Genomic DNA, 23,880 nt, shown 5'->3' with positions numbered 1-23,880 from the left:
GGTGGTCACCAGTTCCTCCTGCTCCACCATGGTGGACTTCTACTCCATCTGCTTTACCGTGGTGGTCTTCTGCTCCACCTTGGTGGTGTACAACTCCGCCTGCTCCACCATGGTGGTCTCCAGCTCCACCCGGCTACCTGCTCTGCTGGCTCCGCATTGGCTTCCCAACCTGCCAGTTTCCAGTTAGGCTTTTGTTCCACGGGCCTGGTCCTCCATCCCTCTCCCTAGTCCACCTCTGCTCCACCACCCTCCTAGACCTTTTGTGGAGTGTCTGGAATCCGCTCCTTGGATTAAAAGGACTTTAATGTTAAAGCATATTTTCTGTTCCTGTTCCGGTGTTTAATTCCCGTATCCGTTGTTTTCATGGCTTACCATGTTAGTTACCCCCCATAGTCCGTAGTTACCCTCATTTGTTGCCATAGTTACTTATCACCTTCACCTCTCCCTGGTTAGCCCTTATGATCCCTGTGTATTTATACCCGTGTTCAGTTGTCTTTTGTAGGTCGTTGTTCTTGCATGTCTCTTCACCTCTTTGTGAGCTGTTGCATTCCTGGTTTCCCTTGCCTGGATTCTGTGTCTGGTTCCCCTGTTTGGATTATTTTTTGGCATCTTATTTGGATTTACAAATCAACATGATGATTTAAGTTCCTTTTACATATTTTATAGTGATCAAAAACTGATGTATTATGCTGCTACAATAATCACTGTAAAAGCTATTCAATATAAGCAACAACAGACAATTGGATGTTTAATATTTCACGCTACATGAACATGACAAATTCAATATTGTCTTTTACCTGCATCTTTTCTCAGGTATGCTGAAGATGTGAAACGCTAGTAATGTTAAAACAGTAAATTAGTGATGGGCCGCTCATGAACGATTCAGTCATTGCATTTTCCATTTGATAATTGAGCGAACAATACAGGAGGTGATGTAATCATTAATGATTCTTATATTTTACTTTTAGGCTGCATTATAATGATTTCCTAATATGATCAAAGATGTTTTTGTGACACTAGCAAAATTAAAAAAAAATACAGCATATTTTGCAAATGCCCTTTTCACGCATCATACCTCCCTTAACTCAAACATTAGAATCACAGCTCTTACGGGTGCTTGTAAAGGCTTGTCTCAACAGGTAAAAGTACACAACTTTCAATAAAAGGTCAAACATATTAGTGTTGCTATGTGTCATAAATAAGAGATGAAGTACACTAACACTCAGTCTATAGCAGTAGATCTCAACTGGTTTGGCCGTGAGACCCACATTTTCCCATGGTCATCAAGTTGCAGTGCAAATTTTTAGGAACTTGAATGAAGAAAATGTATTTCTCAAAAATCCTTGACACACAAACACACACCACCAAAAACAGTGATTTGTTTTTCTTGCACTTCTTTACACGAAGCTGAATGTCTTCTCCCATGTTAAAAAGTCAGTCATGGTCCCACATCTCAAAGGCAAACTTATAAATATAAAAATATAAATAAATACAAATAAAAGCTGTGATTCAAGGTCTATCATAAATTCAAAAAATATGGGGCTGCTTTTATTTCCCCACCAATGTCAAAATCAAACCTACGCCTTTGCCAGACTGCGATTTCAACCGAGGGGGACAATTCTTGTGTCCTGGCACCGGCTCTGAACCCTTTCCATCCAGTCAACACAACGTTAAACGTGGAGGATGAGCATGTTGAGAGTGCGGAGACTCACCTGAGGCCGTCTGCAGCGTGACGCCAGCGGGAATCTGGACCGGATACGTTATTCCAGGCGGCAGAGAGAATGTGGCAACAGAGCCACAGTTGTTCTGAAAGTCATGGAAAACATGTTTGGTTTGGACATTTTCATTTCACATTCAAAATAAAAAAAAGAGCTTCACCTTAGAAGATCAACATTTACATGAGTTTAATAAGAGGAACTTATTGCATTATTGTATGGGATGTATATTAAGATTGAATAATTCAAGATGTTATGATGCTGATTAATAACCACAGACAATCGTACTATATTAAATAGCTGTGAAAGTGGATTTAAAACATGAGTGGAAAGAGAAACGTACTGGTATCCTGGCTATTGGCTACAAATGTGTAAGTGATGCATCACAGTTATTGACTTACTGCTTTAGAGGAGAAATTCTGCACATTCTGAGCAGCTGGAATGACAACTGAGAACAGAGAAAAGAGTCAAGCATACATGACCAGAGAAAACACAGCGTCTTTAAACGAAACTGACAAAAGTGTGAGCGCAAAAGCATGTGGTGAGAGACGTGACTGCGCAATATTTTTTAATGACAACATAATTGCCGTTTTAACGATATACGAGCTGACATTATAAAGTATGTCACTGACTTTGCAAAAATGAACAAAAACATGACTTAGAAGTGTCCAAAAGCATCCACTGCATGATGAAGCCAGCAATGCTGCTAGTTATGAGAGCAAAAATATCTCAGTATGAGTTTTTATTTTTTATTTTAATAACACATAATATAGTTATGTAATATCACTATTTTATATCAGTGCATAAGAGTGATCGCGAATGAGATATTGATTTTATGCAACAGTTCAAACAAAAAACAAGTATTGAGTGAGTTACATTTAGGACAAAACAATGTCTGTTTTTGCTCTGTTTAGCCAATGAAAATAGTTCCAAACAAGAGCAGAGCTGATGTGCGTCTCAACAGTGCAATGTTTCGTGCTTGAGTTGATTCTGTTTTTAAATTAATCATTTGAGTCAATGATTCAATGACATTTCATAAAGGCAGTCATTTGCATTGTTTCTAACTGAATCAACTGTTTTGAATGAATCATTTGAATGAATGATTCAATGAATCACTCATTAATTTATGGTTTGGCTGCCACCTATTGGTAGTTTTAGACAGCTCGTGTCATATATTAGAATGATGGTCTGTATCTTTAAGATCTAAGTGCACTATGCATGATGGGACCGGATGTGAAGATATGAGGTGGGCGGAAAGAAGTAAAAGTTGCAATACAGAAAACTCTCAGGTGTGCGACTGATTTAATTCAGTAGAGCTTGTGAGTGACATCGACAAGTCATAGGGAAATTAAAACAAATGGATATAAAAAGAGAAATAAATAAATTGTAAAGCTTAACTTTGTTAGAGTGATAACTAGCCTAATAATATGTAGCTCAACTTCTGCATACATGTAACAGTGTGTAATAAACACCAGAATTACATGATATTTTGTCTGGTAAACTTTATCATCACATGTTGACCAGTGTGTTTTCTTTGCTCTTTAATAATTTTGATTAATAATAATTAATAATAGTGATTAAATATTTCTCAACAGCAAAACATATCAAAGATCCATCTCAGTATTGTGGTCATTCTGACACAAGGACAACTCTATTAATTCATTCTAATGGAGCTTTTATTTTGAAGTGTAGGGAGGAAAGTGGGTGATCACAAATCTGTTCTGCATCTAATGAATACAAGTTTTCACTAGTAAGAGTACAATAGAGTGATGGAAATACGACGCATTTTTGTATGCCAAAACCCGGAGTTCGCATTTTAGTGGTTCCGTGGTCTCAGAGTCGATGGGTTGTTGTTTAAATGGCTGAAATAAGGACCGTAGTGAACACAAGCTGCATTTAAGCTGCAAAATTCATTAAAGTCGTGATCACCTGTGAAAATCATATTGATGGACAAAACGTGCAAGTATCAAACTTTTGTTGATCACAGAGCTTTTTTTTTTTTTTTTTTTTTTACAATAATCCAAAAGCCTTTGGGAAAGTCCTGTTGGGTTAGCGTCGAGGGAACCGGCGTGATGCTTACTGCGGAGTGCCCTACAGACGCCCTCACCTGCACCACTCTGCTGTAGAGCTCCATGACTGCAATACTTATAATAACTGAATTACAGAGCTCTGCAATAATAATTGTTACTAGTAAAAATGCAGCTACGACGAGTAACACTGGGAACATTTTAGGCTAAAACAGCTTGCCATAAAACACACTGATGAGCTTCAACAGAACTGATCTGAGTTCAGCGGCTGTAATACTGTAAACACACTGTAATTCACTGTTCCTCAAAGCAACACACACACACACACACACACTGTTGGAGAAAGGCTTTGACAGTGATTTCAGAAGCAGGACACACCGGTGGGTTTATGGAGAGTCTGTGTGTAGTTTGATGGCAGCTGCAGAACAAAATTGGATGGATTGTTGTCTTTAATGAAACCCTCCACAGCTTTCGACTGCACGACCTTTGACTCCCAGAGCTGAAACACACACACACAGTCAGAAATAAGTTCAACTGACAAGCTGTTTACTGCATCTCATCTCTGTATCTTTAGCACGAGTGTCTGACCTGTCTGAGGGTGTCCAGCACTCGCTCGTCCACTCCTTCATCACAGAACAGCTCTCTCACACTGTCCATCACATCATCGATGACGGACAGATACAGCTTCGGCTGGACATCAGTCACACACACCTGATCATCTACTGTCACACTAACTACACACTCATCAGTCACACACACCTGATCATCTACTGTCACACTAACTACACACTCATCAGTCACACACACACCTACTGTCACACTAACTACACACTCATCAGTCACACACACCTGATCACTACTGTCACACTAACTACACACTCATCAGTCACACACACCTGATCATCTACTGTCACACTAACTACACACTCATCAGTCACACACACACCTACTGTCACACTAACTACACACTCATCAGTCACACACACCTGATCACTACTGTCACACTAACTACACACTCATCAGTCACACACACACCTACTGTCACACTAACTACACACTCATCAGTCACACACACCTGATCACTACAGTCACACTAACTACACACTCATCAGTCACACACACACCTACTGTCACACTAACTACACACTCATCAGTCACACACACACCTACTGTCACACTAACTACACACTCATCAGTCACACACACCTGATCACTACTGTCACACTAACTACACACTCATCAGTCACACACACACCTACTGTCACACTAACTACACACTCATCAGTCACACACACACCTACTGTCACACTAACTACACACTCATCAGTCACACACACACCTACTGTCACACTAACTACACACTCATCAGTCACACACACACCTACTGTCACACTAACTACACACTCATCAGTCACACACACACCTACTGTCACACTAACTACACACTCATCAGTCACACACACACCTACTGTCACACTAACTACACACTCATCAGTCACACACACACCTACTGTCACACTAACTACACACTCATCAGTCACACACACACCTACTGTCACACTAACTACACACTCATCAGTCACACACACACCTACTGTCACACTAACTACACACTCATCAGTCACACACACCTGATCACTACTGTCACACTAACTACACACTCATCAGTCACACACACACCTACTGTCACACTAACTACACACTCATCAGTCACACACACACCTACTGTCACACTAACTACACACTCATCAGTCACACACACACCTACTGTCACACTAACTACACACTCATCAGTCACACACACACCTACTGTCACACTAACTACACACTCATCAGTCACACACACACCTACTGTCACACTAACTACACACTCATCAGTCACACACACACCTACTGTCACACTAACTACACACTCATCAGTCACACACACACCTGATCACTACTGTCACACTAACTACACACTCATCAGTCACACACACACCTACTGTCACACTAACTACACACTCATCAGTCACACACACCTGATCACTACTGTCACACTAACTACACACTCATCAGTCACACACACACCTACTGTCACACTAACTACACACTCATCAGTCACACACACACCTGATCACTACTGTCACACTAACTACACACTCATCAGTCACACACACACCTGATCACTACTGTCACACTAACTACACACTCATCAGTCACACACACACCTACTGTCACACTAACTACACACTCATCAGTCACACACACACCTACTGTCACACTAACTACACACTCATCAGTCACACACACCTGATCACTACTGTCACACTAACTACACACTCATCAGTCACACACACACCTACTGTCACACTAACTACACACTCATCAGTCACACACACACCTACTGTCACACTAACTACACACTCATCAGTCACACACACCTGATCACTACTGTCACACTAACTACACACTCATCAGTCACACACACACCTACTGTCACACTAACTACACACTCATCAGTCACACACACCTGATCACTACTGTCACACTAACTACACACTCATCAGTCACACACACCTGATCACTACTGTCACACTAACTACACACTCATCAGTCACACACACACCTACTGTCACACTAACTACACACTCATCAGTCACACACACACCTACTGTCACACTAACTACACACTCATCAGTCACACACACCTGATCACTACTGTCACACTAACTACACACTCATCAGTCACACACACACCTACTGTCACACTAACTACACACTCATCAGTCACACACACACCTACTGTCACACTAACTACACACTCATCAGTCACACACACCTGATCACTACTGTCACACTAACTACACACTCATCAGTCACACACACACCTACTGTCACACTAACTACACACTCATCAGTCACACACACACCTACTGTCACACTAACTACACACTCATCAGTCACACACACACCTACTGTCACACTAACTACACACTCATCAGTCACACACACACCTACTGTCACACTAACTACACACTCATCAGTCACACACACACCTACTGTCACACTAACTACACACTCATCAGTCACACACACCTGATCACTACTGTCACACTAACTACACACTCATCAGTCACACACACACCTACTGTCACACTAACTACACACTCATCAGTCACACACACACCTACTGTCACACTAACTACACACTCATCAGTCACACACACCTACTGTCACACTAACTACACACTCATCAGTCACACACACACCTACTGTCACACTAACTACACACTCATCAGTCACACACACCGTCACATCACACACACTACTGTCACACTAACTACACACTCATCAGTCACACACACACCTACTGTCAAACTCATCAGTCACTCACACACACTACTCATCAGTCACACACACACACTACTGTAACATTAACTACACACTCATCAGTCACACACACTGATCACTACTGTCACACTAACTACACACTCATCAGTCACACACACACCTACTGTCACACTAACTACACACTCATCAGTCACACACACACCTGATCACTACTGTCACACTAACTACACACTCATCAGTCACACACACACCTACTGTCACACTAACTACACACTCATCAGTCACACACACACCTGATCACTACTGTCACACTAACTACACACTCATCAGTCACACACACACCTACTGTCACACTAACTACACACTCATCAGTCACACACACACCTGATCACTACTGTCACACTAACTACACACTCATCAGTCACACACACACCTACTGTCACACTAACTACACACTCATCAGTCACACACACACCTGATCACTACTGTCACACTAACTACACACTCATCAGTCACACACACACCTACTGTCACACTAACTACACACTCATCAGTCACACACACCTGATCACTACTGTCACACTAACTACACACTCATCAGTCACACACACACCTACTGTCACACTAACTACACACTCATCAGTCACACACACACCTACTGTCACACTAACTACACACTCATCAGTCACACACACACCTACTGTCACACTAACTACACACTCATCAGTCACACACACCTGATCACTACTGTCACACTAACTACACACTCATCAGTCACACACACACCTACTGTCACACTAACTACACACTCATCAGTCACACACACACCTACTGTCACACTAACTACACACTCATCAGTCACACACACCTGATCACTACTGTCACACTAACTACACACTCATCAGTCACACACACACCTACTGTCACACTAACTACACACTCATCAGTCACACACACACCTACTGTCACACTAACTACACACTCATCAGTCACACACACACCTACTGTCACACTAACTACACACTCATCAGTCACACACACACCTACTGTCACACTAACTACACACTCATCAGTCACACACACACCTGATCACTACTGTCACACTAACTACACACTCATCAGTCACACACACCTGATCACTACTGTCACACTAACTACACACTCATCAGTCACACACACACCTACTGTCACACTAACTACACACTCATCAGTCACACACACACCTACTGTCACACTAACTACACACTCATCAGTCACACACACACCTACTGTCACACTAACTACACACTCATCAGTCACACACACACCTGATCACTACTGTCACACTAACTACACACTCATCAGTCACACACACACCTACTGTCACACTAACTACACACTCATCAGTCACACACACACCTACTGTCACACTAACTACACACTCATCAGTCACACACACACCTGATCACTACTGTCACACTAACTACACACTCATCAGTCACACACACACCTACTGTCACACTAACTACACACTCATCAGTCACACACACACCTGATCACTACTGTCACACTAACTACACACTCATCAGTCACACACACACCTACTGTCACACTAACTACACACTCATCAGTCACACACACACCTACTGTCACACTAACTACACACTCATCAGTCACACACACCTGATCACTACTGTCACACTAACTACACACTCATCAGTCACACACACACCTACTGTCACACTAACTACACACTCATCAGTCACACACACACCTACTGTCACACTAACTACACACTCATCAGTCACACACACCTGATCACTACTGTCACACTAACTACACACTCATCAGTCACACACACACCTACTGTCACACTAACTACACACTCATCAGTCACACACACACCTGATCACTACTGTCACACTAACTACACACTCATCAGTCACACACACACCTACTGTCACACTAACTACACACTCATCAGTCACACACACACCTACTGTCACACTAACTACACACTCATCAGTCACACACACACCTACTGTCACACTAACTACACACTCATCAGTCACACACACCTGATCACTACTGTCACACTAACTACACACTCATCAGTCACACACACACCTGATCACTACTGTCACACTAACTACACACTCATCAGTCACACACACACCTACTGTCACACTAACTACACACTCATCAGTCACACACACACCTACTGTCACACTAACTACACACTCATCAGTCACACACACCTGATCACTACTGTCACACTAACTACACACTCATCAGTCACACACACACCTACTGTCACACTAACTACACACTCATCAGTCACACACACACCTACTGTCACACTAACTACACACTCATCAGTCACACACACCTGATCACTACTGTCACACTAACTACACATAGTGATGGCCGATTTCGAAACACATGCTACATGAAGCTCCGAAGCTTCATGAATCATTTGTTTCGAATCAGTGATTCGGAGCGTGTATCAAACTGCCAAAGTCACGTGATTTTAGTAAACGAGGCTTCATTACGTCCTCACTGTTTCGAAACATTTCAAAACAGTTCGAAATTTCAGTGGTTCACCGGTAGAGGGCGATGATAAAGTTAAACCATGAATCATGCAGATTCACTGAGAAGCATTGAAAAAGTGTCTATGGGTTTTACCTGATCTCTGATCAGTTTTATAAATTTGTAGATGTTTTAATTAGACATTAGAATAATTAAAATGAATAATGGTAGTTATTAATCCCTTATTGGCCTGTTTAGCTTGAGCCATGGAACAGAGAAACAAGCCTTGAAAATTGATAAAAAAAAAGATATACAGTCACTCTATATGTAGCCTAATCTTATTAGAGAATTAGTTAATTGCATTTAATAGATTTTACTTTCAATAAAACATTTGCAATATATTTGTAAAAGGTGTTTTTACTGCATGTTTAGTTTGAGTTTTGTTGCATTTACACTCTTTTGACCACTAGGGGTCACCGTGGAGTCAAGTGTCAGATTGTTTCGAAGCCTCGAATCATCACGGCACATTTGATTCAACTGCTTCAGTGTTTCACGAAGCCTCGCTCTGCCCATCACTAACTACACACTCATCAGTCACACACACCTGATCATCTACAATGTTTGTTAATGACTTTATAAGGAAAAAGTAAATAAAGTTTCCTCACCAGAGTGTTGGCGTTTGAGAGCATCGCTTCACTCAGTCAAATCAACACAACTGAAGCCAATTAAGAGCTGATCAAGCCCTCCTCTCGCTTACATTCATTAGAGTCAGGCCTGGACTGGTAATCTGGCATACGAGGGCGGGGCCGCTATATGATATGATTTTTTTTAATAAACATGAAATTGGCCAACGACCGGCCCATAAAGCAGGGACAGCGGCCCATTGGTTCATTTTCCATACTGACACTGGGCTGGCCCAATCACATGTCTTAACAGACTCCAGCCCGTCCCCTGTGTTTCGCCAGAACGTGGATTAGGAGGATGGAGAAACAAAAGCGCAAGTGCAAGGGGGGTGCGGAGAAGTTGAAAAAAATTAAAAAATTTAGAGGTTGATGCCTCAACGTGCAAAAATTACAGGCATGTTTAGTGCGGTTACTATAGCTTCAGTTTCCAAACTTACAGTACCTGACGTGCAAAAACAGGTGAGCATAGAAGAACATGGAGGAGACCTGTAAGGCAGAAGAGCAGTGAAGCCAATGAGGGACAGAGTAAGCAGGAGAGTATAATAGAAGCGGTAAGCAGGGTAGTTACATGATTAACAGCGATGGACTCATGATGCGACGACGATGATGCTTAAATGAATGAATTCGTCGTTATTATAAAGTCAGACTGTCACCTACTGCACTGGTCACTCAGTCAGCTAAAGTCAAATAGCACAGCAAAAGTTATTTGGCACTGTTTTTTGTAGTTAGCAGTGCCCTTGTAGCTATCAGAGTTCACTTATGCAGTAACGGCCCTTCTCATAATAGAACAAAAACAGGCAATATTGCACCTAAAACGTAAGTGATTCATATTAACTAGGCTACTTGTTTATTGAACTGTTGTATGAAATTAGTGTCAATTTCAATCGCGGTGATATTTAGGAATTCAGCATTTTCAGTCGTGTGATGCTTAACTATATCATATGTCGAAAGTATCTAGTTATAAAAAACACATATAGATTTTTTATTGCAACATGATAACTGAGTTTCTTTGTGTGAATTCTCCTCAAGAGGTTACATGGTACCGATATCACCGCCAGTACATCACTAGTATCCACTATCTATGGCCACTTAACGTTAATCTAAATTAATCATTCTCGCGTTTTGGTTGTAATTAACATTTTAATCAAGCTAGCCTACTTATCTGGTCAGGCAAGTAAAATTCTCTTTCACTTCAAAAAATCCACTTGTCCCGCAGTCCCGGTCAGGATAAGCGGATGTCGAGCCCGGCCCAATTTAACTCCTGCTCAGGCTTCCATGCTTCAAAACATACCTAACCTGCATATGCTGTTTTTGTCAACAGGGTTTACATTCTAAATCATAAACATCTTAATACATTTTCTAAAAGTCTATTTGACATCTGACCGGAAATGTCCTATAGACGTATTGAAGATGAGAAAACACTGTAAAAATATTTTCCAGAGGTAAACACACACATCAAATAGACGTCTCTGAGATGTCAGTGTGTTATCAGGATATAAACCCTCAGTTCTGTTGGAGTCAGGAGGTTTTGAGCATGAACACCATCATGTCACTGGTCACGAATGATGGCAGGACAACACAGACTGCAGACAGGAAAAATAAGTACATTTGACCCTTTTAATAGCCTCCAGTAAAGACTGAGCAGCTGAAACATGCTCGAAACCCTCTAAAACCAGTCAAAGACCAGCTCAGACCAGCGGGTTTAAGCAGTCTCTTTTCAGCAGGATACACTTAATACAATGAAATACAGAAGTAGCTACTATTGAATGATTGTTTTCATAAAGATAAATATGGCATGTTCCAGCAGGAGTTAATGCCTTCAGCCCTCGATTGAGGGTTTTGAGTATAATAACATCATGGGTTTGTTATTATCTGCTCTGCTGCAGATCAAATCATCATCATCCAGAGTGAAAAATCCTTTCTGCGAGTCTTTGCACCAAAGATTCATTCTGAAGCAAAACGTTTCTGAAACTTGAATGTGACGCGATTAGAAGTAGAGCAAAAGGGCACATTCTCACTTCAAACATGTCAACAATATCGTTCTTCATGGTTATAGTTATAATAGTACATAATATTACAGTACAAAGAAACATCTCAGTTTATTATTAGCCTCAGTTTGTCCATCCTTTAATGGGCCGAACCCAATATGACAGTGAAACAACAAGACCATCATCGAGACACCTGCTGAAACACGGTGCTTCGTTTGAGATGGAAAAGATTACAAATAAGAGCTTCGTTATTTATTATTGTAGTAAATGTTAAAGTCGTGTTGAGGTGTCACAGAATCCAAAATAAAGACAAACTGAAGGAGATCTCTAGCTATGTTTGCACTGGTTTTTCTGAACAGGAAAAAAAATATATAAACTTTTTTTTTTTTTTAAATCATGTTTTTGTTGACGTGTCTCAGTCTGAATGGTCAGACGCAGAGAATCACACTTTCATTAACAAACAGAAGAAACCAAAACTGAACACGAGAGCAGACGCTGATCAGACAAACACATGAACATGATGACGACTGATCGTGACTGGAGGACAGAAACGAGGTCATGTGATCAGAGACAGTTTCTCCTCAGTCACTGTGATTGGGGTGCTGAATGTGTGTCTTCAAGGGACCGTTTAGGGAATAAACGACCATGTCAAACATTTCCAGTCACAAACCATTTTAAATGATCAAATAAATGATCCTCTTCTAAACTGACCAACACATTCCCATCAGCCACTGCTCTTTCCGGGGGTCCACTTCCTTCACCTAAAGCTACAATAACTACACAGTGAAAGATGCTGGGTTAAAAACTACTCAAGTTGGGTTGAAAATGGACAAACTCAGCGATTGGGTTGTTTTAATCCAACTGTTGGGTTAAATGTTTGCCCAACCTGCTGGGTAGTTTTATTTAAAATTTATTGTATTGCTTGAAATGTTTGCCTTTTCATTACTATTGTTTCCTCTAGTAATTATGTGTCTGATTTTTAATTTCCAAGCTATTTTGGGTTCATTTTAAGCCAGCCATATACTTATTTTTAATCAATAAAACTGCCAACATCTACAAGTGCTGCTCACCGCTGAGCCAAAGGGGCGGAGCTTGACCTAATTAAGTTTAGGGATAGAGTGTGATTGGACCTTCAGGAGAGCTGGACATCAAGCTCCGCCCACTGGCAAACCAACAGTTCGAACAGACTGAAGATCAGATTTTCCCTGCAGTATGACGCAGTCAAAGGTTACTTTTTGTCCAGTCGCTTAAAAAAATTACTATAAATTCTACAGAAATAATTATTCATTATTATGGTATTACTGTCAGTTTTCCATCCAAGTGGAAACATTAGGCTGAATATCTGTAGAATGAACAACAACCGAGTTTTCTCATCGTTTCTAGCAGACACACATCTTAGTTTCTTCTTTATTATGCACACTTTTCTTAAGACAATATCATTTTATAAAACCACATAAATAACGGTGAATGCATAGGCGTATGAAATAACCAGTTAGGAAATAATAAACTACAGAGGCCTAAAGTGACTTTTGCAGTAAAAAATCCCTTAGACTTTCATGTGCACCTTTTGCTCAAGTTTTTACTTTTACCAAAGTTTCTTGCAGGCACACAACTGTGAAAGTCTCAGCGCTCTTATTCAGGAGTAAATGTATGTTTTTGCAAACATTTGTCAGACAAGTGCATATTATCTGTATGTATCTGTGTTCCTGTATTGTTTTAACAGTCACACATATATGTTTATATATAAAATGGGTTCAGAATTGTAAAGTGCAGTAATACTATAACTTGTTGGACAGGACCATTATAGATATTAAAATATTCTGAACATATACGTATATATATATTCTCACGGTTAATAAACATTTGTTTACCTAATTCTACCAGATGTCACAGATGGCATACTGAGTGTGAAAAAGCCAGTAAAGACTCAAGCTAAACCCAACAGAGCTCCTCCTCAGGCTCGATTCTGTGCTGTGATGGATCAGTCCGGTTCCTCGCGTCACTGTGTCGCGCAGCTCGACTGCTTCTGCGGCTCCGCCTCAATCAACTTCTTTTCTATTTCCACCTGGAGATGAGAAAAGATACATAATAAATGTTTTAATATTTTTGTAAAAAGAGCCAGTTTAAGCACTGAAGCAGTGGCCAATAGGAAGTGATATTACAGGTACATCACCTGGCAATGATAGTATGCCCTGCTGCTCAGGTGTTTCTGAGGCTGGACGTCACATTCGGTGCCCAGCGACTTCACTCGGGTGTGAGACGCGACCACATCCGCCACCTCACACTCCACGCTGATGGACGGCAGCCAGCTGGCGGGAATCTCCTGATCCGAGGCCAGCTCCAGCTTACACGCAAACGACTGAGGCTGGTCCACAGCTTACAGATGAATGTGAAAAATAACAGAATAAACCCGTTCTGTTACTGAGTGCACATGAGGCTCAACTGAGATGACCAGAGCTATGTGTTACTAGCAGTACAAAATATTAATGATTATCATGACATATCAGAAATCACGAGCAGATCCCACTGTCAGTCCAAATCTGATTATTTGTGTGTCTGATTGGAATCTGATCTAAAATGATTGATGTACAAACTGTGTATTGTTCTGAATGCGTGTCCACGCTCCATTTCATTTTCCGGAATATCTGCATTGGTCTCTACGGCAATGACTCTGAGTTAGTAGGCATGTACTAAAACAACAACAAACATAGAGGGATTTGCATTTCTGAGGTCCGTTCTTCATACATCTCTGACTCAGTTAGCTGGATTTGATTGATGAAGATTTGGCATGATCTTGGATTGTTCGGTTCTTCAAGGCTCATCCTGGACTTGCTGCCATAGCAACAGGTCCGTAAGCTCAAACCTGCTCTGGAGCAGCTTATTTCATGTAAACAGGATTAGATCGCATCTTTTTAAGCAGAGGTGATGCTTAAAGTCTGTCCCAGCCACTGCTGCTTTCTTACACGATTACCCTAATGTGATCCAGGGACAATAATAATGATTTAAAAATAAATTTGCAAATAATGATATAATGTTGTGTAGTCTATCATAATATAGACAGTTTTACTCGTTGAGAGATTTGGGGAGTAATTGCCTGATAATTTTACTGGAATGTCACACACATGATGTACAGTCTATGGCGTACATTAATTTGAACCGCGACAGATATCATGGGAGTGGCTTGATGCAGCGCAGGAGATACAGATAACTTGATCTTGACCTTTAAGAAACTTTAATTAATGCTGTCACGAAACAAATCATTGAAATGAAAATGTAAAACCTGTAAAAATACGAAATTGTGAATATAGCTTAAATATTTAGAAATCATGATAAAAAAACACATTTAATTTAGACAGTGGCTATGTACACTATGTGAAAACAGCAATATATTCTATTTACACCATGTAAAAGTATCAGTTCTTTGCAATAAAAGTAAATAGCTATTAGATGCCATCTATACTTTATATTGGCAGATACTATTTGCATCTCAGTATTCTTGTACATTTACAGGATGCAATAATATCATAGTGTGTAAATGATTATATTTATTAAAATTATTAAATGGATGCTGCCTTATTGGGCAAATAAAAACCCTCCCTACACCTTCCCCTAACCCTACCCAATAAACTCTTTTAATATTATTAAACACTTGTTTGCAGTTTATTTCAGCTTTTAGAACATTATTTTCATTTTTATTGAAAATAAATGTGAGCTCGGCAAAAGACGGATTCGAACCCGCGTCAATCGCATTGAAAGCCAGGTCTGCGAGCCTCTCACTACTGCTGCGCCACTGAAGACGGTGAATACTGTGTGTCTTTTTTAAAACTTGAGTGGCCCAACCAGACATTGTTAGTGTAAAAGCGTTTGCACTTAGCGTAGACACTCCGTTTAACTGATCTATTATGTTGGTTTGGTTGCTTTCTTATAAAAAGGCCCAGAAATTTGTCAAGTTTTTCGTAAGGTGTCTTTTTTAATTATATGATGTCACTATATTGCTGTCTTGACGTCAGCCAATCGCTGCATTGCTGAAATATGAAACATGAAATATGTACAGTAATCACAGATAATATAATCCAGATATTTTAATCCAATCCGCAAATTTGTTTTTAAGAACTAAATTAGCCAGATTTCAGTTATCACGATTAGAAGACCTGGCATCTGTCAAATCATCTCAGATGTATTAAGCGAGGTACGAAGAACGAACCCTGATGCTGTGTAATTTACAACATGACTTTGTGACTTAGCTACCTCACTGATATAAATTTATGATGTATTGTGTATATAATGTAAATTTATATCCACCATTGATATACAAGTTGAAGGAGTTATGTTCTGTTTTCTTACCCACATTCTTCGGTGGGAGCCGGTCAATTCTCCACACAATGGCTCGATGCACATTCTCATATTTGACTGTCCCGACAGTCATGTGCATCACAGACTCAGACTCCTCCACGTGTGCCGAGCCCAGGCACGCGTTTCTGTTCATGCGAGCCTTGAGAGACCTCTGTCGCAGCAGAGACGTGCTGCTCGGCACTTTGACCCAATCGCCTGGGAATGGCACTCGAACGACAACGTTTTCACAAAACGTCTCTGAACCTCCTCTAGGTGTGGGGAACTCCGACAGGACATTGAGGAAGACCTGGAGCTCGACACAGGCGCCTTGCACAGTCAGCAGAGCTTTAACAGAGAGCGGCAGCTCCCCGCAGCAGAGCGACACCGTCCTGTAGCGCACGAGCTCCACTCGACAGGCATCCGGAGGGCAGAACTTAATCAGCCGTTTGTCCAAAAACTCTGCCTCTTTGACACAACGATGGAAACTGTAGTCTGCAATTTCCATCCAGACCTCATCGTCCTCATCAGAACCGTATGCAGGATCTTGTCTGAGAAGTCCGAGATCATTCAGTGCCAGGAAGCACTCCGCTGTCCCATTCAAGAATGCTAAACAATGAATCCGTGTGACGGCCGTGCACTCAAGGACGGCTCCGTCCTTATCTTGCCGCATCCAGATGCGGTCGGATATCTGCAAGGACAGCTCCTGTTCTTCATAGTGTTTGTGTTGTTGGAGCGGCACTGGTAGGCGCATTAGCTCTTCTTCTATGGACACTAGCAGGTCCTCCAAGTCTCCATATTCTGTGGTGCCGAACTTCAACAGCTGCTCCACTTCCGGCTCGTGCGTCACCTCATGCTTGGGGTGATAGCGCTTCCTCTCAACATACGACACATTCTCCACCTTCAATGTGACAATCTTGCGTGGTTCACCATAACTCTCTAGCTTTGGACCTGAGAGGCCACAGTTTGCGTGCAGCTGAAACTCTTTGAAGGGTTTCTCCAAGCCCTTCTCATAAAACAGCTGCAGCAGGGCTCCGGGCAGCAGCCGCAGGTATACGGGTCCCCACCGGCGGGACGACATGCGGTGCTTCTTCTCTGGGATTCGAAGCATCAGCGACCAACCGTGCCTCCTCTGACTGAGGAACAATCCCTGTGGAATGAAGGAGGATGGAGTTTGCTTCATCGCTTTATCTTTCACAGCGCCTGAGCCTGAGGGTCGAGTCTCTCTTTCCACTTTAACATCACCACCATCCAGTTGGTTCTCCTCTGTTCTCAGCTGTTCTAGTTTATGGCATATGTAGGAGTAGGAGTATTGAAGGTGGTCTTGGGGTGGCTCGTTACCATCCTTGGTCCGGATGAAGAAACGGGGCAAACTGGGTCCAGAGTCTGAGTCTGATGATGAGGTCCAGGACGCTCGTTTATGATCGGCTTCCCCCCAGAAGGGGTTGAAATGGCCTGGCTCATCTTGGGATGCTTTGCAGGAACTAGAGTCTTCAGTCGTTTTCATGGAGTCTCTTTGAGAGAAGTTCATCATACAGCTGGAGAAGTCCAGCTGCTCCTGAGGTCCATAATGCGAGGGAGACAGTCCTGTTGGAGTCGCCCCCACCGGAGTGTGCATAGGAGTGTTGCTTGGCACACGTGAACTCCCGTTAAGGCTAAAATCAAATGAAGGGGATTCGATGGCAGAGCTGAAGCTCCATGATTCACTCCCCAAGGATGGGAGAACAAGTTTCAAACCGTTGGGCCGAGGTATTGAACCCGAGTTTGATGTAGAAGAGCGCAGTGATTTCTGGGGTGAGGAGAAGGTCGTCCCTTCATCATCAAATGTAACCCAGTTGGCTGGGTGATTGGTGGAGCACATTGCTTTAATCTTCTTGTGTGTACAGTCTTCTGCAGAAATATCAATAGACATACACAAATTAGGTACTTATTCATTTGAAAGAGTTTCAAACCAGCTTGACTGGTCTGCTAATAGTGTCACATTGTTCCGACTGTGTTGTTTCATCCTGAACACACACACACACACACACACACACACACACACACACACACCGGAGATAAAGGATTCTCACATTGACCTCCTCAATGAGTGATGTTAATCTACTGATTGACCTTAAAGGTGCTAAAGAGGATGTTTTGTTTTATACATTTTTGCAATATTACTTGAAACTGTCTTTACTAACTGATAAAAGACTATTTATTAGGTGCACAGAAAGTAATAATATTAATATACATCATCTGTGCACGAGGTAGGGCCTTAAAAACGTCAGGCCTCTGGATTGTCAATCACTGCCGTGACGTTCCTTGTGAGAGACGAGTGAAGCTGCGCGCTCCAGTAACTTTCCACTCTCCACAGGCGCCGCATACAATGTTTTTGTCAGGAGACAGGAGTAACAGCTGCAGATTATGAGTTACCTGCGGTGAGTCCGACATAATGAATCCACTAACACGACGGTAAACACTCGTGTTCCAATACGAGTGTTCAAGAGTTTTGGGAGGCGTTCCTTCGAAGGAGGGGGGGTTGTTCTTACGCATGCGCTCATTTCAAAAACTCAGTAACATTCTTTGGTTTCTCAGTCAACGAAAAGATCCTCTTTTGCACCTTTAAAGACTCAAGGATTAGTTCACTTCAGTATGAAAATTTTCTGATAATTTATGTCATCCAAGATGTTCATGTCTTTCTTTCGAAAAGAAATGAAGGAAAACATTCCAGGATTTTTCTCCATATAGTGGACTTCACTGGGGTTCAACGGGTTGAAGGTCCAAATGTCAGTTTCAGTGCAGCTTCAAAGAGCTCTACATGATCCCAGACGAGGAATAAGAGTCTGATCTAGAGAAACCATTTTCTAAAAAAAATAAACATTCTATACTTTTTAACCACAAATGCTCGTCTTGCACTGTTCTGTGATGCTCCACGCATGACGTAATCATGTTGGAAAGGTCACGCGTGATGTAGATAGAAGTACCAATCCAGTGTTTACAAAGCGAACATCAAAGACTAAGACAAACACTTTTTACAAAAGAAGGTAAAACAATGATGTCAGACGATTTTGAAAATGAGATGGAGTTTTTCACTCTACTGCGGTACTTCCTCCTACGTCATGCTTGATCTTTCCAACATGATTACGTCATGCATGGAGCATCACAGAGCAGTGCAAGACGAGCATTTGTGGTTAAAAAGAATAGAATGTTTATTTATTTCTTTTTTTTTAGAAAATGGTTTCTCTAGATAAGACTCTTATTCCTCATCTGGGATCATGTAGAGCTCTAATGTGTGTGCACTAACCTGGATGGGTTAAATGCAGAGAAATTCTGAGTATGGATTACTTGGCCTTCACATGTCACTTTCACTTTTCACTTTCAAATGAGGTACATAGTGTCATTTGGCAAGTCAAGTTTTGTTATATAGTGCTTTATACAATACTGTTTTGCTTCTAAGCTGCTTTACAATAATAAAGAGTTCTTCTTTGGTTTACAGTATGAGCGCAATGTAACTGATGATCGTAAGTAAATATTTTTGTAAATGTATGGTGTTTAGTTTAAAATGAGATAATTCTAGTTCACAGTAATTAAAAACATCTAGTTCCACATCACTGAAGTATGGCATGAAGAAAAAGAGAAAAAGAACACAACTGTCCAGTAGGTGGCGCTATGCACTAAGAATGTAAACCAGCATTAAACAAAAGAAGACGACAGTAGAAATATGGTGTTTTCACCGTAAACTTGAGTTTCAAACTCTGCGTCTCCAGAACAGATGACCGATCAGCAGGATCTGGGTTAATAACCGAGAGTTCAGGGTTAACCTGCTCTCTGGAACACCACTGAACTGAACTTCTGAGGTGGATGACGATGTCCACAAGTACGTAAGATTGCATAAGACTGCACAATGAGACACAGCCAAAGAAACAGTGAGTCTGTAAACACTATTATGGGATGGGAAGGTGTAGGGCAGAAGTATTGAAGTCAGCAGGCTGACATTAGAAAAGCAACAGTGTGAGTCTCATTGAATGGCTCTAGCAGTTTCCTAGATTCCTCGAGCATGACAGAATTCCTCACATTCCTCTGGGACAAACGGATAAACACAGAAAACACCAACCCTCCGCCCTACAGCACATTCACACACGCGTGGATGATACGGTTCACGTTCACATGTGTGTCAAACAGTGCTGCAGTGCTCGTTTCTGTAGTTAATCCTGCAGTACTGAACACTAACGGCTCACACTGACACACTTCAGGCTCGTGTTGAGCAGTACGGACTCGTGCGCTACAGATGATGTGCTTCGACCAAACAAGTGTGCAATGTTGGACACCTTCTGCACTCAACGCTCAGTTTCCCCTACATAGCCAAAGATGATGATGATCTGAAATGTTTCTTGAGCATCAAATCATCATATCAGAATGATTTCTGAAGGATCATGTGACACTGAAGACTGGAGTAATGATGCTGAAAATTCAGCTTTGATCACAGGAATAAATTACACTTCACTATATATTCACATAGAAAACAGACGTTTTAAATTCTAATAATATTTCACTGTTTTACAGTATTTTTGATCAATTAAATGCAGCTTTGGTGAGCAGAAGAGACTCCTTCAACAACAGAAAAAGTAACGTTTCCAAACTTTTGACCAGTACTGTATATAAATGAAGCTAAAACACTATTATAACATAAAGCAATGTTTATTTTACTCTAATTAATTTATTTTATTCTCATCTCACTTCTCAACATATAAAACATATAATAGGCAAAAGTCACAGGGATTTATTGCAAAAACCGACCAAAGAAACAGTATAAGTATTACAAGCATCTTGTGTTGTCTTCTGAAGCCATAGCACATCTTCATGTGAAGAACAGAGTGGATCTTAGTGTTTTAATCACTGGAAATGGAAATCACATGACGGTGGATGGCGGCTGATCTCTTCGGAGTCTGTTCCTCACACAAATCAGACATTTGGCCTCAGAACACTTGGGATATTTGAACGTTTTTAATTGGGACTGTATTCGTATCTTCCTGTTCTATCCTGTGTTTTATATTATATAATATATAAAGGCATTGGTTTAGGGTCCAGCTTGGGTTATACGCTCAAACATGTAAAATACATAAAATTATTGAGGCTGTTTAAATGTAACATCATACGCCGAAGGGTCAATCGTGACCGAGCGTCCATATGAGACGATGTTGATTATTCATCCGGTCCATCTTAGAGCTTATTTTGGTTTGATTTTTATACTTGCTTTATTTCATTTCATTCTTATTTACCAGTACATATATTCAATTTGTGTTTCTTTTGACTTATATTTACTAAACATTTAGTTTTACATAAAAGTACCAAAACTCATTCATCTGTCTCTATCAGGAAACACAAAGCTGGTGTTCATTCAGATATAGATCAACTCATATGCTTATCCAGAAAGACATTCTTAACAGAGCGCCAAACCCATGGAAACAGATGACGAGAAGAACCGCGCCATACTTCTTTTGTGCAGTGCCGACTCTTAAAGCACCTTCTGAGCTGATGTTCAATCAGATCTCTTCTTCCAATCGTATAATCCTGCAATACCAGAGGCTGCATCTCCAGGACCATCGTGTTTGTGACAGCGCCACAAATGAAATGAAATGGAAGTCTCTCACATACACAGAAAATAACGTACTTTAACACTGAAAAATTAAGTCTCTCTTTCTAAGAAAAAAACCTTTAAAACTTGGGGCCAGTTTTTCAAAAGTAATCTGATCGGATTGGATCAAATCTTGAAAATCCAATCTTGATCTTGGTTTTGATCTGGATTAAATCATCAGTTCGTGTTGTTCTTTGATCCAAAAAATCTGGATTTTACTGATCCCATCAGAAGGGTGGATTTCAGGAACAAAAATATAATAAAACTTTAAAACTGGTCAAAATATTTTATCATGTGATATACATACAAATTTTTTATTTTGCTCTTCATTGGTTTAACTGTTAAAGTAATAAATTAGAAGTAGACATTAGGCTTCATATTTAGCCTTCAATAACCTGCTGTGAAGAAAAAAAGAGATTTTGGTGCAATAAAATAATCCCCAAACATCTGTAAATATCAAACAAAAATATTATATTTGATTCAAAGTGTTTTTTATCACGGTTTGTAAACTAGAGCGAACGCAAAGCTTCACAGGTGAACACTAAATCCACGAAACTTTTCTGAGAGAACGCAAAAGCACTGAAATGTTTTTCCCCCTATCCCATATTCTTCCCATCATTATGTCCCTTGAGGGGCTCCGTAGAGCTCGAGTAATCCAGACTGGGCAATCTGAAAAGTGTGTATCTGGATCAGGGTGATCCAATCCAACTTTGCTTTGAATAACCAGCACAAAAGTAAGATTACCTGATCCTGGATAGCAAAACATGGGATTTCCAAATCCAGATCATTCTGATCCAGATTAAACTTTTTGAACAACTGACCCCAGAAACAAATTTAGGCTCAATATTTCTAGAGGGTTAACAATGCTTATGTGGAGTTAAGAGAATAAATTAGTTACATTAAAATAATTAACAGTCAATAATTTCTGAATTTGAATAAACCAAAGCATAACTGAATACTAAGTGCTATAAAATAATATAAACAATAATAAAAACTAGGGTCCTGGAAAAGTGGTGCTGAAACCGCAGGATCTTCTTCTTCATGCCACGCTTCAGTTCTCTGACCCTCTGATGACTGAATAATAATTATACTGTCTAATTACTACTTACCCTAAAGTTGCCTCAGTTCAGGAATCCTGCCATCATCGGATGATTAGACGAGATGATGCAGCTGATGATCTTCACTTCTCTGATCTTCTGCAGAAGAATTCAACATCAAACTCTCGAACTGAAATCAACCACAGGACAGAATCAAACACATTCACTGAGAAGATCATTTATGAACAAAGAACTTACTGTTTCTCAACAAGAACCGTCTTCAAACTCCTGACTTTCCTCACGGTGAACATGAAATATGAATCCTTTTGCTGCGATTCGCTGTTTCTTTGTTTGCAGCAACTTTGTAACTAATAAAACAACGACAAACAACCGGAGAACGAGAGGAAACAGCGGATGTGTGTGTTTGTTTGGAATATTTTGTCACCTCATGATTTTAGATGAATGATCCAGAGCAGACGATATTTTCTCAAAATGGCAGAAACAGAAATAACTGGAGCAGACGCGATTCCAGCCAAAACATCCCGAACGGGAAGCGGATTCCGCTATTCTACTACGGCGAAGGACCTGCTTTAATATTCATTAGGCATGTAGTCGCCATTGGAAGGCGACCAATCTACGTCAC

General features: G+C 40.9%; 2 protein-coding genes across 4 annotated transcripts in view; both read right to left on the bottom strand.

Annotated features, from left to right (window-relative positions):
• gtf2a1l (general transcription factor IIA, 1-like) overlaps nt 1-10,272 on the bottom strand; it is a 20,197-nt gene extending 9,925 nt beyond the window's left edge. The window contains exons 1-5 of the mRNA XM_067386937.1: nt 10,249-10,272; nt 4,331-4,432; nt 4,121-4,241; nt 2,120-2,163; nt 1,713-1,806 (exon numbers count right to left, since the gene is read on the bottom strand). Coding sequence (XP_067243038.1) covers nt 1,713-1,806; nt 2,120-2,163; nt 4,121-4,241; nt 4,331-4,432; nt 10,249-10,272 — 385 coding nt within the window. The remainder of the gene's footprint in view (nt 1-1,712; nt 1,807-2,119; nt 2,164-4,120; nt 4,242-4,330; nt 4,433-10,248) is intronic.
• ston1 (stonin 1) lies at nt 1,724-23,783 on the bottom strand. Of its 3 annotated transcripts, XR_010895235.1 has the most exons (7): nt 23,496-23,783; nt 23,310-23,396; nt 16,599-18,473; nt 14,428-14,630; nt 14,126-14,319; nt 2,117-2,163; nt 1,724-1,806 (listed from the first exon to the last, which is right to left on the bottom strand). XR_010895235.1 is itself a non-coding variant. In XM_067386936.1 (5 exons), exons 3-5 carry the CDS (start codon nt 18,442-18,444, stop codon nt 14,254-14,256), a joined length of 2,115 nt encoding a protein of 704 aa, XP_067243037.1. In that variant the 5' UTR covers nt 18,445-18,473; nt 23,310-23,427; nt 23,496-23,783; the 3' UTR covers nt 11,882-14,253. The 3 variants fall into 3 exon arrangements, 2 of the variants coding, with proteins under 2 accessions (XP_067243037.1, XP_067243036.1); XM_067386936.1 differs by lacking the exons at nt 1,724-1,806; nt 2,117-2,163 and having other exon boundaries at nt 11,882-14,319; nt 23,310-23,427; XM_067386935.1 differs by lacking the exons at nt 1,724-1,806; nt 2,117-2,163 and having other exon boundaries at nt 11,882-14,319.
• Between the last annotated feature and the right edge of the window lie 97 nt (nt 23,784-23,880).

The sequence above is a fragment of the Chanodichthys erythropterus genome, chromosome 5 (assembly GCF_024489055.1).
Source record: "Chanodichthys erythropterus isolate Z2021 chromosome 5, ASM2448905v1, whole genome shotgun sequence".
NCBI lineage: Eukaryota > Metazoa > Chordata > Actinopteri > Cypriniformes > Xenocyprididae > Chanodichthys > Chanodichthys erythropterus.
The sequence above is the reverse complement of the archived record's forward strand: the minus strand, read 5'-3'. Positions and strand labels throughout refer to the sequence as shown.